Source organism: Drosophila navojoa, chromosome 6 (assembly GCF_054131105.1).
Source record: "Drosophila navojoa isolate 15081-1374.11 chromosome 6, UAZ_NAV_1.0, whole genome shotgun sequence".
NCBI lineage: Eukaryota > Metazoa > Arthropoda > Insecta > Diptera > Drosophilidae > Drosophila > Drosophila navojoa.
The window spans coordinates 1,503,439-1,521,575 of record NC_142894.1 but is presented as its reverse complement, the minus strand read 5'-3'; the positions used below and the strand labels follow the sequence as shown (position 1 = coordinate 1,521,575).

The 18,137-nt window shown below is 37.3% G+C and overlaps 1 protein-coding gene and 1 long non-coding RNA gene across 3 annotated transcripts in view; one reads left to right on the top strand and one right to left on the bottom strand.

The window, feature by feature from the left end:
* Positions 1-7,204, bottom strand: part of LOC149090925 (uncharacterized) — a 37,690-nt gene extending 30,486 nt beyond the window's left edge. Inside the window, exon 1 of the long non-coding RNA XR_016197241.1 lies at positions 7,050-7,204. This is a non-coding gene — a long non-coding RNA (uncharacterized LOC149090925). The remainder of the gene's footprint in view (positions 1-7,049) is intronic.
* Positions 2,213-16,960, top strand: Or13a (Odorant receptor 13a). 2 transcript variants are annotated; one of them, XM_089262937.1, is made up of 6 exons: positions 2,213-2,580; positions 4,070-4,522; positions 13,324-13,423; positions 13,610-13,720; positions 16,650-16,811; positions 16,867-16,960. In XM_089262937.1, the coding sequence occupies exons 1-6, from the start codon at positions 2,213-2,215 to the stop codon at positions 16,924-16,926; spliced, it is 1,254 nt and encodes a 417-aa protein (XP_089119063.1). In that variant the 3' UTR covers positions 16,927-16,960. The 2 variants fall into 2 exon arrangements, with proteins under 2 accessions (XP_089119063.1, XP_089119064.1); XM_089262938.1 differs by lacking the exon at positions 13,610-13,720.
* The last annotated feature ends 1,177 nt before the right edge of the window (positions 16,961-18,137 follow it).

Sequence of the window (18,137 nt, the reverse complement as noted above, 5' to 3'; positions counted from 1 at the left end):
AGATAAGAATGTTATTTAATATTTTGACTACTTTTTAAACATAACAACAGTGCATATTCACACATAAAGTGAGTAACATTAATATGGGATTTAATTAAAATTAAAAAAAAAAATTTTAATGCTAAATTGTAAATTAAAAAATTAACATTTCGTTGAGGTTTATATCGAAGCAGTATATTTAACAAAATTAACCATAATTGTAAATAAGCCGAAAAAATATATCCGATTTTTTCGTTAGCGACTGACTAAACTCACTAACCAGAGGACACATAGACCGGACACGTAGTGTAAAGCGTTTTTCACACTTTTTTTTCGTTCAGCTCCTCACTTTTAGGCTCGTGCTACGAAGATATGGGAACACAAAATCATTTCTCTTCATGCGCTCGGCCGAGATGGTCAAATGTTGAAAAAAAGATGCCTCTATGCTCAATTTTTGTTCTTGCACTCTCGCTCTCTCGCTCTTTCTGCTCTTTGGTCTCTCAAATAAGTATATGTCGGAGGTAAATTGATAGAGTACAGTAAAGCGTTTTGCACACTTATTTTCGACCATTGGTTTTACATGTGCGTGCGTGTATGTGCATGTGTGTATGCATGGGATTGTCTGAACGATTTTGGGTTCGAATTGCAGAGGCGCGCTTATTTTTAAGTAGCTGTCTAACTAAAGTGCCAAGTGCACTTGCCAATACTTTTTATAAGTTTCTTTTCTTGCATGCTCTTGCATATATATATAGAGGAGCATGCAAGAAAAAAAAATTAAAAAAAGTATATATAGGATCGATAATCGCATCCCATTTTGTATTCTGAGCTCAATCAGGTACTACTTTTTTTTAATTCCTTTTAATAGGCAACCCACGATCATTGAAATGAAATCAGGTGCAAGGGCGCAAGTCACCCGCCAGTCACTGTACTACACATATAAGCATATACAGTCGGAAAAAAATGTTTAGGTACACAACTATTTTTCAACTTAACTGTATTCTAAAGTGGTTAAATGAAACGAAATAAAACAAAGTGTTAATTTGATATTTTTAATTACATATTTTGCCACACGAAAACCTTATCATGAACTTATTTCAATAAAAAACAGTTGACTTAGACTAAATAATATGTAAAAATACAAGAAAAATATGCCAAAAAAGTTTAGGTTAAAAGAAACTATCTATAAATATGTGTTAATATTTAGTAGGACCGCCTTTTACTGCAAGCAGTCGACGACGCATACTTCGCACTAAGGGTTTGGTGTGATTTTCGCTGATTTTAACCCATTTGGAGCTCAAACGGACATTAGGGAATCTTTTGAGGATATTTTATATTTTCGGATCCTTTTATCTAGTAAATTTCAAATGTGCTCGAATGAATTGAGGTCTGGAGACTGTGGCGGAGTATGTAATTACTTTGTGTTATATAAAATAAATAAAGATTAATGCTCCCAAATGGTAATGTCTATCCTTTTTGGTATCTATAAATACCAGTTTTCCAACTCCAGATGTGGCCATACACCCCCAAACCATAGGGTTTCCGCCTCCAAGCTTCACTTTTGTAGTTACATTTTTTAGCTGTGGAGCAGTATTGCGTTCTCTCCATAATTTGGATTCGTCACTCCAAATTACTTAATCCCAAAATAAGTCTGGCTTGTTTAGGCGCTTCTGAGCGAATTCTAGGCGTTTTTTTATTGGCGTCGAAAATCAAAGGTTTCTTGCGCGAAGTTCGGGCATTGTACTCCATTTCGCACAGTTTGCGGATGCACGCTAACTCAATGAGGTTAGAAATATATCCTCCTGTATTTTTGGCGCATATGTTTCTCAATTTTTCAGGACGGCCCGATCTTGGCTGAATTTCAAGTGTTGGCGTTTTTCCGTAGGATATTATTATATTTTTCACACTGGAAGGGGACCGCCCAATCGTTCGGCCAATTTGACCTACTTCTTTCCCTTCTATGTAGAGATTTATTATTTATATAACCACCTAGCTACATACATATATTAGAACGCATATCAATTGAGGTTCAAAGCTCTAGTCAACCACCCCGACTGAAGTTCTTTACATATTTTAGTTTGGGTCAGTTCTTGCTAAGAAATTCATATATGTACCTTATGGTTCAATTACTAACATCAAAGAGGGTATTAATGATATCGTTAATTATTGATATTATAGGTCCCACATTCATTGTCTATGGGCTGCTATATCCAAATTTGAAATCAGTTTTATTATTATGTTCAATCCACTACCGTACAAAGATCCGAGCTTTCGCATGCCATTTCAATGCATTTGGCTAAAATTAAATGGCTCTTGGCCTTTGGAAACTGCATTAGCAAACCAAAAACTAATTATACGAAGCTATCTTTATGCATTCATTTACAATGTGTGGGCTTTGTATGTCATTATATCTGTTGGAATTACCATTACCTTTCAAGCATCATTTTTGATTAACAATTTTGGAGATATAATAATGACAACGGAAAATTGCTGCTCTACGCTGATGGGCACCCTTAATTTTGTTCGGCTAATTCATTTACGACTTAATCAGCCAAACTTTCGAGAACTAATTAAGCAATTCGTGCTTAATATATGGATACCAGAGTAAGTATACATATGTAATATGTAATAATATAATATATTCAATGATATGTGTATATTCAATGAGCAAAAATAGGCGATTATAATAGAGTATATACATCATTCGTTGATGCACTTCTATGAGATTACGAGCTACTCTGCACCTAGCATAAAGGTGATATTTCAATTATCAATCCTAATGGATTATAATTATATACATAGCAACGGTACTGAATTTTAGGCTTGATATTATACATATATCGTCTTCTATTGTCAGTTTCATTTTTATTTGGATACCGGCACCAAAATTCTCAGAATGAATGACAGTTGGAACAAATAAGAACGTTGCGGTTGGACGTTACCAATAGCTCTAATACTTTAGAAAATGTAGTTTTTCCCGATATTTCTTTTTTTATTTTTTTTTCCCACAGTAAATTTATTGTCCCATCAAAAAAAAAAAAAGAATAATAAGTATTTTTTATTTAAATAAAAAAGACCGCTTAACTCCAGTATTCGGTACTCAAAAGCATCTTAGTGCTTGTTTTTCATATGCGGCGCCATATGTTAGCACATTTTTCATTATACCCTAAACCCATTGCAAACGGGAAATCAGGGTATAATGTTATTGTGAAAAAGTATGTAACGGGCAGAAGGAAGTATCGCACACCCCATAAGGTATATATATTCTTGATCTGCACGACGAGCTGACTCGATTTGGCCCTGTCCGTCTGTCCGTATGAACGCCGATATCTCAGAAGATATAAGAGCTAGAGAGCTGAAATTTTGTGTGTATATTTGTGTATACCATACGCAGTACGAGTTTGCTTTATTAACTTATGCCATGACTCATCCGATAACTTTTTTGTCGAGAATAATCGAAAAATTGATTTTGTTTTTTGAGCCTCATTGGAATACTATTAGACGTGGAGACTTCAGATTTACTGTGTATGTATATATGATGAATACAAACATTTTGTAATCAACAGATTTTGGATACCACGCCCCTTCTCCCCAAATTTGTAAAAAAACGTATTTCAAGTACTTGTGCTTTGGAATGTACACACATTTTGACCATATGATTGCGGTCTGAAAATTTCATTAAGTTTGTATGTCTACAGTTATTCAACAAATAAATTCTTTTAATATTGCCCACAATGGATAGGAAAAAAATCAAGTTTCTAGCTCTTATATCTTCTAAGATCGACGCGTTCATACATAAGGACGGACTGACAGGGATAAATCGAGGCTCGTCTCCCTGATCAAGTATACATATATATACTTTGTGCTGTGTTGTCTGCCACACCTCCTTCTGCTTGTTACATACTTTTAACAAAACCTTTATACCCTGATTTCCCATTTTCAATGGGTTCAAGATATAAAAATTTTGTGTGATGTTTTAAATCTCTCGGCAAAGTCATGTATCAATTAGGACTTGAAACATTGTAATTTAATATTAATAATAATTTGATATTAAAATAATTTCCTCATCATTTCTTTATTTTGTATTTAACAGTAACGAGAACGTCGAAATTGCCAAGGAATGTCGTAAGCGAATGATTACATTTCAAGTTATGACAATTTTATTGTCTTGCCTCATACTTATGTACTGCATACTACCGCTAGTAGAACTATTTTATGTTTTGGGAACTGATATACCGGAAAAGCCATTTCCCTATAAAATGATCTTTCCTTACAATGCACACAACAGTTGGATACGTTATGCATTAACATATACATTTACTGCGTATGCTGGCATATGTGTTGTAACCACACTGTTTGCTGAGGATTCCTTATTTGGATTTTTTATAACATACACTTGCGGGCAATTTCGTATATTACATAGTAGAATTGATTTTCTGATTGACAAAGGTAATACAAAAGTGAGGGCTTTCGGAACTGCAAATGGTGCCTCAAATTTGATACTGGAACTGCAAAGAATTGCACTGCTTCATAACAAAATAATCAGGTAAGAATTCATATTTTATGTATACATACGAAAATACAAGCACGCATAGAGCAAATGAGCTCCGTCTGAAGCTCGGGCAATATTATGAGAACTTATTTCGTGTAGTGGGACTTTAAACATTCAGAACGAAATTGTATAAAATGCGGCCTAATATATATTTAAAATTTGGACACTCTAGCTTTAAAGATGTGGGAGATATAATATTGTAACTCATTTTCGATAAGGTTTTTTATCGGTAAAAAAATAACGAATTGAGTTATCCTTTTATAGTGTATACTCGATATGCGCGCGCTATATACGGACATTTAAAAAAAAAATTGAAGTCTCTAGCTCTCATATCTTCTGAGATCGACGCGCTCATACATACGGACAGGGCCAAATCGACTCACTTTGTCGCCCTGATCAAAAATATATATATTTGCTTGTTACATACTTTTGTAAAAATCATTATACCCTGATTTCCCATTTTCAATGGGTTCAAGGTATAACAAGTAAGAACGTTGCAGTCGGTCGTTACGACTGCAGAATACTCATTCACACTCTATCAGCAATTACCCAGCCAAGTTTTGCTCTAAAACTGTAGTTTTTCTCGATTTGCCACGCCCCTACTGGGTGCGTAGACACTTAATTTTTGGCCGGCTCATGGAACAAGCTAACCGTAACCTAGCTGGATGCTTACGCTCCAAAAATGAAAAAAATACAGGGTATTTTTCGATATGCCACGCCCCTGAAGAGTCGTAACAATATTATTTGGGAAATCGATAGAGGACTCGTAACTTAACTATCCAAAGAGATATAAACTTTTGCGGTTAGCCACGCCCCCTTTGGGTGGAAATAAATCCATCATCATCATCTCTAGTAGGCGTAGATATATAATTTATCCACATATCCTTAAAGAAACAATACATTAGCTCACAAAAAAATTTGTAAAATTTCAGCATTATAGATTTACAACTTTGGGAGATACCGCTTTATCCGATTTGCCACGCTCCCAATGGGCGGAGTTATATCCAACATAGCTGGTGATCTTAGTTGGTCGACGCGGATCTACATACCAAATTTAAGCTTTCTAGCTCTTCAACTAACATGATTTCTGGCATATTGGAAATGCATTTTCTGATTTACCACGCCCCTAGTGGGCGGATACGGAAAATTTTAACACTTTATGAATCAGAGATATGCTTCAAATTTTAAGTCTCTAGCTTCAATAGCGCCGAAATAGACTGCGTTCATACGGATAGACAGCAAGACAGACTTTGCATAAAACCAATATACTCATTTCACTTTCGTGAATGAGTATAACAAGTAAGAAAGCTCTAGTCGAGACTGCTCGACTACGAGATCCCCTGAATCCTTCAAGCAACACACACACACATACACACGCACACACACACACTCACATACATAGGCGACTGGGCTTGGGCTGCGCTGCAATGTTGGCAATATTATGATAATTTATTTGTAGAATAATTTAATTTCTAGACGTACAATCTTAATGAAACTTGCAGAACGTATTCCTAATGTTTAAATATATGTATATCCCGAAACACAAGTCCCTAGTATTTAAAATACACCTTTTGCCTGTTCCATACATCTTAAACAAGTAAGAAAGCTCTAGTCGAGACTGCTCGACTACGAGATCCTCTGAGCCCTACAAGCAACTGATATTTCAATAATAATTAGCAAACACACACACACACACACGCATACATGCAAATACACGCACACACACACTCACATATACCGAGGACGGCGCTTGGGTTGCGCTGCAGTGTTGGCGATATTATGAGAACTTATTTGTTGAATAATTTAATTTCTAGACGTACGATCGTAATGAAACTTTCAGAACGTAATCATGATGTTTAAATGTATGTGTATACCGAAGCACGTCTCTAGTATTTGATATACGACTTTTACAAAGATGAGAGTGAGGGGGTGGATTTAGGGGTGGGGGGTAAATTTTGACAAAAATCGAAATTGTATAAAATTCATGTTAATATACATTTTAAATTTGGAGACTCTAGCTTGAAAGATATAGGAGATATAATTATTTAAGTGATCTTCGATAAGATTTTTTATCGATCAAAAAATATCGGAATGAGTTATCGTTTTTTAGTGAAAAACTCGATATGCGCGTGATATATACGGACATTTTAAAAAAAGTTGAAGTCTCTAGCTCTTATATCTTCTGAAATCGACGCGTTCAAACATACGGACAGACGGACGGACGGACAGGCAGACGGACAGGGCTAAATCGACTCAGCTCGTCGCCCTGATCAAGAACATATATATACTTTGTGGGGTCTGCCACGCCTCCTTCAGCCTGTTACATACTTTTTACAAAACCATTATACCCTGATTTCCTCCCATTTTCAATGGGTTCAGGGTATAAAAATTAATGAAGAACGTGATTGATGCCACTATTTTGGATGGTAAGTCGATTTGGCCCTGTCCGTCTGTCTGTCCGCCCGTCCGTCCGTCCGAATGTATGAACGCGTCGATCTCAGAAGATATAAGAGCTAGAGACTTATCGAAAGCTAGTTATTTAATTATAGCACCTACACCTTTAGAGCTAGAGCTTCCAAATATTAAATGTAGATGCATGTGTATTTTATATAATTTCGGTTTTTGTTAAAATTTACCCCCCACCCCTAAAATCGACCCCTCAACCTCACCTTTGTAAAAGGCGTATATCAAGTAGGAGAGAATTGTGCTTTGGAATGTATATTCATTTGAACATTATGATCATGTTCTGAAAGTTTCATTAAGATTGGATATCTAGAAATTATATTATTCAACAAATAAAATCGCTTGATATTGCCCACACTGAAGCGCAGATCAAGCGCAGTCGTTTCTTACTGCGCAGCTAGCAGAGCGCGTTCTAATACGTGCCTGTGTATGTATGTGTGCCTAAAAGAGGTGCAGAGTGATTGCAATATCAGACTGGAGGGTTCAGGGTATCTCCTAGTCGAGCAGTCTCGACTAGAGTCTTCTTACTTGTTTAATTACCAATCGTGTGCTACTGCCCAGGTGAGGTGGGGTCAAGTTACAAAGCAAAATCACCGAAGATCCGACCTTCAATTCTAAGTGGCGCGAATTCCGAAATTCTACTTGTTAATTTACAGCTTCGGTAGATCGCCAGCTCGGTATTATCGCATACTGTATCAACAGACTTGTACGACACTAATCTGTTGGCAACAATTGTTGTATCTTGTATCTTGATTTTTATGTTGTACGTGTACATCGGGAAATATACAGTCAATGAGAGCATCTTGCGAGTTGATAATTGGGCAGAAATCGGTTTGTAATTTTATTGATCCAGTATTTTCATGTAGAGAAACATTTCCATAGCCAGAAGCTATAAAGCTTTTGAAAAAGCAATCAAACTTAGAGTCTTGATTAAAACATTTAGGCCTACCCGAGGAGATTAGACCACCTAGCGAAATTTTAGGAGAGCTAGACAAAATGAAAGAAGAATTAGAAAATAATCATACCTTATTTTTAAAAGTGGGAGTAATAGACCATGCATATTTTAACAATAAGGAATTTGATAAAGCAATGAAAAGTATAAAAGCTATGAAATTAAAAATTTTGAATGGTGAGAGAGAAGAAGATAAAGAAGGCGAAAGCAGGTTAGACCAGTTACAGTTCATAAAAGTTTTAAATAAGAAGCAGAGCTTGAAAGCAAAGTCGAACAGCTAAAACAATATCCTCATATATAGGACATTGAACCGAATAATTGATCTTCCAAATTTAAATATTAACCCGCCCAAGCGTATTAAATATATTATTGATACAATTAATGAGTCAACACACATAATTAAAAGTAAGGATCAACTTTCAGAAAAAGTTGATAAAATATTTGCTCATCTAATACTAAGTAAATTTAGTAAAGAGGCACCTCAATTTTAAAACTACTTAGATCAGCGATATTGTTCAGCAATTGAAAACTCCGCATACAATTTTCCAATATGCACGCAATGCACGAAACTTAAAGAGAAAGCTTAGATGCTGCTAAAGAAGGTGTTTAAGATACACGAACACTGGTAGGTGTACAAGTAACACGAATTTTTACTTTTGTAGGAAGCCTCATCATACTAAGTTACATATAAATGCAGAAAGAGGTAATACAGTAGAGGCTTTATTAGCCACGGCGATGATTAAAGTAGATGTCAAAAAAACAATTATTCTTAAAAATTTACACAGAGCCAAAAATGAGACAGAAATATGTCGTGTTTCATCAGAATCAAAGAACAAAGTTAAGCTAAAAGTAAAACCAAGAGAGTCAAATAAAGAACAGCTTATGGTTGAGGCCATCGTATGATCAAAGTTAATGAAAGCTCTCCCAGTTAACAAAGATATAGCTAAATGGCACAATTACTTTTTAGCTGATCCGCAATTTTATAAGGCAGGAAGTGTAGATATAATAATAGGTGCAGACTTATGTACACATGTTAAAGAATGGGATAGTAAAAATAGATGGATTACTTGGGCAAAATACAGAATTTGCTTGAGTGGTATCAGATTGTACAAAGTCAAAAGATAAGTCAACGATAGTAGCGAGAAGTATAGCCATAGAAGACCTAGATCGGCCTTGGGATTTAGAAACCGAAGAAGAAGAGGTCAAGGAGATAGAGTTTTGTGAACAAAATTTTGTGAGTAAAAGAAGAAGAGATTTAATGGGTCGATATGTAACAATTCCGTTCAAAGAAGAAAATGAATTAGGAGAATCAAAGCCATAAGCTATAGTTCGGTTTCTTGGTTTAGAAAAAAACTGCAAAAAAAATTAACAACTAGGAACAGACTACACAAATTTCAGACTTTAGCTTGTTCTGTGCTTTTTCCTGTAAAAGTGATAAATCTAAAGTCAACGTGTATGCTGTGGGTGAGATATACCCAGTGACCTTTGAAAATAACAAAGACGTACCTCGCGGCGGTTCGCGGAGTATCTCGGTGGTGAAATCCAGTGGTGCAAGAAAGGGGGGCAATAGCGTCATTGCTTTGGCGTCCTAGCTTTCCTCTTTCCTTTTCTTTTTAAGCGCGAAAATATTTGTCACTTCAGGCAGGCATCACTCTTGTGCAATTAAAACAAGCAAGTTGTATTCACTCTAACAGCTGTTAGTAGTGCTGGAAATTGCAGCGGACAATCAGCTGCTCACTAACTTTGGTGAGTTGCTAAGTCTTAGCAAAGACAGCAACCTAACTTCTGTTGTGAAGTTGTTTAAAGCAGTTTTAAAAGTAGTGCATACTTTCGCGCCCTGTCAAAGCTAAGCAGAGTTTAAGCTATTGTACCTGTAAGCTTAAGCTTAAATTATTATCATTGCCCACTACAGGCTTCAGCCTTGGTAGTTGGAGTAAAATGGATGCCAAGATTAGCTGCAAGGTTTCGCGCGCCGTACCTCGTTGCACCGATCGCCGCAGCAACAGCAGAGGGCGTTGCCGCAGGCATTGACTTTCAGTCAGTCCCCAATGGCTGAGTGCCAGGCACCCAAATCACTTAAAGAAGCGTAAGCTCAAATAGGAGTTACCTTAGAGGGTTTGTCTGCCTTATTTTGGGGACAGCGTCATATAAATGCCTTAATGAGACATGAGGTGGCTAGGCTGGTCAGTCTCCACAAGACGGCCGAACCGTTTTGTAACCGACCGGTTAAAAACTGCGAGGTGCAGACCACTCAAGAAAGTAGGCAGGAAAGCAATACGCCGAGGTCGAATAAAAGCGCAGCGAACCCAATATAACCAATGGCAATCAGGCAGGTCGACAGACAAATTTGAACAGCTGGACGGAAAACGACCCAGAAGTGATGCAATCGCGATTTCAGGTGTGGGTGGTTGCAGCTATGCGGACATGCTTCGCGTAGTCAAGAGCGACCCAAATCTAAAACATCTGAGCTGCGATGTTCAGGGTATTATGAAGACAGCTAAAGGGGACCAGCAAAGATCTACGATTGCTTTTCCATTTGGGAAAGCCCCAACTCTGCTCGACCTGTCCAAAATTAGAATAGGATGGGTTGTATGCTGTATCCGAGCCGTGGGCCAGCCTAAACTCTGTTTCAAGTGCCTCAATTACAGTCATATAGCAGCCAGCTGCGGCAGGGACTGTGACTTAAAGACCGCCTGTTTCAGGTGTGGAGAGATGGGTCACAGTGTAAAAGCATGCACCAAACCACCAAAATGTAGCCTCTGCGTCCGGAAAGGTGAAAAGCAGACGGACCATTCAACAGGCAGCTTCAAATGCCCATCCTACCGTGAAGCTGCACTTAAACTGAAATGTTAAGATTTCTTCAGCTTAACTTAAATCATTGTGTTGCTACCCAAGATCTACTAGAGCAGACCATAGAGTATAGACGTAGACTTTATCAGTGAGCCTCATCACTGCAGGACCACCTGCCATAGGACATGGTCAACTAACGCCAATGGCAAAGCTGTATTGTGGGTATATGGCAACTATTCGTACGCGGCCGATATAGTAACTTATGGCTTTACAGTTGCTTGACGAGCTAGCCGAGGATGCTAGCATGAATTATACAACGAATTATACAACAAATGTTTAAATCAGGACGTTCCCTGCAACCTGAAAAACCCAGAACTTAGTATTGATACCCAAGGCTGGCAAATCTGTCTCTTAGACACAATGGGAAAGGTGTTTGAGATACTGATTTGCTCTAGAATGGAGACTTCTATTGCTAGTGCCGGAGGCGTGTCACCTAATCAATTTGGTTCCCGGAAGGGCCGGTCAACAACAGATGCGCTAGAAAAAGTTGTTGGCCTAGCAAATTCCACCATCCAAGGCACCAGATGGAGGCACGGAGCGAAGCTGTACTGCATCATCACGACCCTGGAAGTAATGGATGCGCTTTCAAAATATAATATCCTTAAATATCTAAAAGAGATAATAAAGAACTACTTCAGAGGAAGAACACTGGTACACAACACAAGTGAGGGGATCCAAACTCATACAGTATCACCTATGGAATATTATGTTCGACGGCGTGCTGCGCTTGGAACTTCCAGCAGGTGCGCACACCATTGGCTTTGCTGATGATGTAGCTCGTCTCCATAAGCAAGGAGCTTAAGTATACTGAGGATATGTGCACCTGGGCTCGAGCTAGCGGCACACAAAACCGAAGTCGTCTTAGTCAGCAGTCGCAAAAGACTGGAAACTGCCAATATAAAGATCGGCAGCGTCACCATTGCGTCAAAGAGGGCTATAAAATATCTATATATAGAATAAGTGCATAAAAAGGCAGCTGATTGTTGTAGAGCTCTTTCAAGAATTATGCCGGGCATTTGCGCCACCTACTGCGCAAGCTACGGTGCTCGTCATAGCCGGCATGATGCCTCTGGAGGACTTAGTCGCCGAAGCCGTAACGGAATGCACATGAGCCTATACGACGCAACGATATCAGAACGGACAGCATTGCACGATGGCAAAGAAGGTGGAACAACTCCACTGAAGGGCGGTGGGAACATACTCTCATCCCGGAGCTTGAGCCATGGGTAAACCACAATTACGGCGACGTTAATTTTGATCTTTTACAGATTTTTTCGTGACATGGATACTTTCGGAACTTTTTGAAGCGCTTTGGCCACGATGATACCGACGAATGCTCTTGGTGCGGATGAGGTCTGGTGGAGGACGCCAACCACGTTTTATTCGAATATGGACGCTCCCTCGAGGAGAGGCGTTGTCTGGGAAAAGCAGTGAGCACTCCATTAGAGCCGACAACATGGTCAATCGGAGGCAGCTTCGCGGCCATAAGTGTGACGGATCTTCACAGAATCGAGCAAAGACGAGTTGTCCCATGCTAAGGGAGTGCAAAGTGCTTTCGAAGCAATGCTTTACGGCCGTCCCGCAAGCATCGTGCGCTACCCTTAGCCACCTAAACACATTGTATTATATACGTAAGGTTGTTAATAAACGATTATAAAACAAGTAAGAAAGCTCTAGTCGCCACTGCTCGACTAGGAGATACTTTGAACCCTCAGGTCTGATATTCTAATCACTCTGCACTTATTTTAGGCACACATACATACACACGCGCGTATTAGAACGCGCTTTGCAAACTGTGCAGTAAGCAGCGACTACGCTTGGGCTGCTCTGCAGTGTGGGCAATGTTATACAAAATTATTTGTTGAATAATTTAATTTCTAGACGTACAATCTTAATGAAACTTTCAGAACTTAATTATAATGGTTAAATGTATGTACATTCCAAAGCACAAAGTTTCTAGTACTTGAAATACGTCTTTTAGGGTGAGGGCTAAACTACAGCAGAAACCGAAATTAGTGTAGAAGATATAATTACATAACTAACTTTCGATAAAGTTTTTAATCGATAATAAAATATCGGGAGTTGCCATCGATTTTTAGTGATAAACTCCAAATGCGCATAATATACACGGACCTAGGCAACAAAAATTTCAAGGCTCTAGCTCCTATATCTTTTGAAATCGACGCTTTCATACATACGGACAGACGAACGGACGGACAGACACACGGACAGGGCCAAATCGACTCAGCTCATCGCTCTGATCAAGAATATATATACTTTGTGGGGTCTGCCACGACTCCTTCTGCCTGTTACATACATTTCAGCAAATCCATTATACCCTGATTTCCCAGTTTCAATGGGCTCAGGGTATAAAAAAAAGTGTTCATAAAACACAGCGTATTCCACCTATGTGTTCTAATGTTTGTATCCTAATTTCCCATTTTCAATGGGTTCAAAGTATGATTTAAATTATTACCAATTATTAATCAAAAATATATTTAAAAATGCTTTTATGTTCTTGTTGTTTTAGATTTGCTAAACGATTGGAAGACTTTTTTAATCCCATACTTTTAGTGAATCTTATGATATCCGCCGTCCTAATATGTATGGTAGGATTTCAACTAGTTACAGTAAGTTTTAATTTGTGTTTATAATTATTATTATTATTATTTATTTATTAGATAATATAAAAAATATAAATCTAAAAATTATTAAACGTGCTAGCTACGAGGGCCATTGACGTGTGTTTATAATTAATTTACATATGTAATTTGTTTTATTTTCCTTTCTTCTCACTGAACTCGTTATTGATATAGCAGAGCGAATATTTATTTATTGGAGACTACTTTAAATTTGTTGTATATATATCATCTGCGATTTCGCAGTTATATATTCTTTGCGCTAATGGAGACACATTAATTCAACACGTAAGCCTGAACGAGATTATTTTTATATTCAATTGAGTATTGATTTTTATACCATAATCCCGCGTATTTATCAATAATTTGAGTTATCTTTCCGTCTTTCTGAACGTGTGTATCTACGCATCGCGTAGTTATACTCTGAGCTTATTGATAATGGCAATTCAGGGTATCCTGTTTTTGTGAAAACGAATGGAACATGCAGAAGGAGCCCTGTCCGTCTGCCTGTCTGCCTGTACGTCCGTCCGTATGTATGAGGACGACAATATCAGAAGATATAAAAGCTAGAGACTTAATTTTTTTCGAGTTTTATATCGGGATTGTTTCGAATATTCGATTACTTTTTTTATTGATTAAAAGTCTTGTCGATATTCACTTAAAAATCATACCTCTTACGTCTTTACATTACCCAATTAGCAAAAGTCAAAAGACCCTGAACCCATTGAAAGTGGGGAAAAAGACAGAAGGAAGCTTGGAAGACCCCTATAATTATACACATGTATATGTATGTGCATACATATGTACAATTCTTGATCAGGGAGACTAGCTGAGTCGATTTGGTCCTGTCCGTATATCTGTATATCCCTCCATCCGTCTGTCCGTATGTTTGAACGCCTCAATTTCAAAAGCTATCTTATACCTTGAAAGTTGATTTATTTTAATGTCCGTATATATAGCGCGCATATCTAGCTTATCTTAAAAAATCGATAACCACTCTCGATTATAGGCCTAATCGAAAACCACTTATGAAACAAGTAGGAACGTTACAGTCGGGCATTACCAACTGCAGAATACTCACTCCATCACATATACACAATACACATCCCATCAACAATTTAATAGCTATGTTTTGAGTTTCTATCTGTAATACTGTAGAAAACTCAGTTTTATAAATTGGAGGTATACACGAGTATGTTTTCTCAAATCTGTACCTTCAATACCGACGCACAGACAAGCAAGACAGACATTCCCAAAAAAATGTAGTCATTTCACTTTCGTGAATGAGTATAATTATATCTCGTGCACCTTGAGAGCTGATGTCGCCAAATTTTAAATGTATATTCATAATATGAATTTCATATGTATATATATTCACAGGGTCTATATGCGGATATGCGGGCTTACGAAATAAATAGCCAATTCTTTAAATTCTGTAGCTTCCGAGGTCAATGCGTTCCAACATGCGGATAAACGGACAGGGCTACATCAACTCACCTCGTCGCCCGACGGCGCCTTCTACCGTGAATAAATTTAGCAATAACAATTTAACCAATTCATCAAACAAGTTCATTCTGCATTTCTCTTATGCAGACATAGGACTAGTAGTAGAACTATATTCTTATGTGGGACTATCATCATGAAACTTTCAGTACGTGATCATAACGTTCAAATGAACAAAGCACAAGTCTCAGTACTTAAAATACCATTTTTACAAATTGGTGACGAAGGGGGAATGGTATTAAAAATCTGTAAATTACAAAATACTCGAATTCACCAATGTATATACAGTAAATCAGGTCTAAAAGTGCTCAACATAGGCTTAAAAAAAAAATAATAAAAAAAAAAACAAGTAAGAACGCTGCAGTCGGGCGTTATCGACTGCCGAATACTCATTCACACCTCATAAGCAATTTAATAGCTAAATTTAGCTCTAATACTGTAGACAGTTCACGCCCCTGGCTAATGGTAACCTAGCTGCAAAATTGGAATGCTTACGCTCAAAAAATTAAAATTAAAAAAAAAATAAGGTCCGATTTGCCACGCCCCTAATATGCGGAGATATATAAATTTTCACCCATCTTTAAAGAATCGAAACATTGGCTCACGTGCAATTTCAGCATTCTAGATTTACAACTTTGGGAGATACAGTTTTATCCGATTCCGGAAAATTTTAAAACTTTATAAATCGGAGATATATATATGTTCCAAATTTCAAGTCTCTGCGTTCAAAACGGACATTGCACAAAACCAATATACTCATATCACTTTCGTGAGTGAGTATAAAAACAAGAAAGCTCTAGTCGAGACTTCTCGACTATGACTATGAGATCCCATGAACCCTCCAAGCAACTGATATTTCAATAATAATTCGAACACACACGCATACAAACAAACACACGGACACACATACACATACAATCAAACACACGCACACACACACTCACATATACAGGCGATTGCGCTTGGGCTGCACTGCGGTGCACGGCAACACTGCAGTGTTGGCAATATAATGAGAACTTATTTGTTAAATAATTTAATTTCTAGACGTACGATCGTAATGAAACTTTCAGATATATCAGATGAGGGTGAGGGTGTGGGTATAGGGGCGGGGGATAAATTTCAACAAAAACCGAAATTGAATAAAATGCGTTTTAATATATAGTTAAAATTTTGACACTCTAGCTTTAAAGATGAGGGAGACATATTTTTTTAACTGATTTTCGATAATGTTTTTTATCGATAAAAATATATCGGATTGAATTATCGTTTTTAGTGATAATCTCGATATGCGCGCGCTATACACGGACATTTTAAAAAAATTTAGAAGTCTCTAGCTCTTATATCTTCTGAGATCGACGCGTTCATACATACGGACAGACGGACGGACGGACAGACAGACGGACAGGGCCAAATAGACTCAGTTTGTCGCCCTGATCAAGAATATAGGGTCTGCCACGCCTCCTTCTGCCCATTTTCCCATTTTCAATGGGTTCAGGGTATAAAAATAAAGTAAATATAGCGCTTATCCGCGTTCGGCACGAACGGACAGACGCACAAGGCTATATCTCAAGAATATATTCACTTTATGGGGTCTGCGATTCCTTCTGCCTGTTACATAATTTTCACAAAATCATTATACCCTGATATCCTATTTTCGATGGGTTTAGGGTATAAACAGTCTATTTGCATAATTAATTTTCTTACCCTTTTTTAGTCTTCAATCACAGCATGGCACTTATACAACTGCAGATGGGAAGCAATTTCGTACAACCGAGAGTTTCTCAAAAATTTGAAGTATATGATTCTTTGTAGTCAACGACCTATAAGGATAACGGCTTTTAAGTTTTCAACATTATCTCTCCAAAGTTTTACTGCGGTAATTATGTTGTTAATACGCACGAGTTTTAGCTACAATTATTAAATATTTATAGATCTTAAGTACATCAATGAGCTACTTTACATTGCTGCGGTCAATTTATTTCGACAAATAGAGGACACCTAAAGGATTGTCAACACACTTTGTTCTACATATATATCTAAAATAAAAAAGAGCTAATGATTATTTTTTATTTCCCTGGACATCAGCATATTAAGTGGCTAAACTCTATTAATAGATAATAGATCTATTTATTTATAATTACCTGTATAATATTATAAATCAATGCAGTCTGAAATATGTAGCTTTTTGAGTTTACTTTTAGATACTGACTTTATTCACAATACTGTTTAAAATTGTTATATTGTTCGAATACTTACGAGCCCAAACCTCTAATAATTTTTGAACAAAAATTTTTTTTTGTAGTACGTATTTTTTAAGACGTTATTTTATCAATACTACTAAAGTTAACGCATACCAATGTTTTTTCCACATCAATAACAATAAGAGTAATTTATTTAAACGGTAGATTTAAGAGACAAATAAAAAAAAACAAGAAATAACGTTGCAGTCGCGCGCTTTTTCATCTTGGATGATCGACACGGTTCTATATTCCAAATTTCAGCTTTGTAGCTCTACAACTAATATGATTTCTGATATATCAGAAAATGCAGTTACGTCCGAGCACTTGAAGAGCGCAGACGTGCCTAATTGTGAGCGGTGAACGCACGCAGCTTATCTTTTCAAGAAAAGATTTAAACACTGATTGCGCTCTCTCCTCCTTGTCATCATCTATGGAGGACTCGTCCTCTATAAGTTCCGAAATGTCGTTTGAACCAGGGGAAATAAGACGCAGTAATAATAAGACAACGCCTGAAGCGGCAGCTAGAGCCAACGCTGCTCGTGAATTGGAAGCGCTCGGAGGAACTGCAACCTCGGTGAAATCAAAAAGATTTGCACTCCTTGCAAATGCTGTCGAAGAGAATGTTGATGATCATTCAGCTGAAATTAAGTTACCTTTATCTCAAAAGAAGAGCAAAAAAAAAAGCAACGTGGTATGCCTATTTGCAACGAAATCAAAGTATTAATAAGATATTCTTTTAAGAATCGGAAGACACTTGCGGAGATCATCAAACAATTAAATTTGTCAAAATCGTCTGTGCATGGGGTGATAAAAATTAAAAATAAAGCAAATAAGAACACTGGTCGACTAAGAGATGCCTTGAACACTCCAATCTGATATTTTATCATTCTGCCTTTCTTTTATGCACACACAATATTATGAGAATTTGTTTATCAATTTCTAGACGTACAATCTTAATTAAA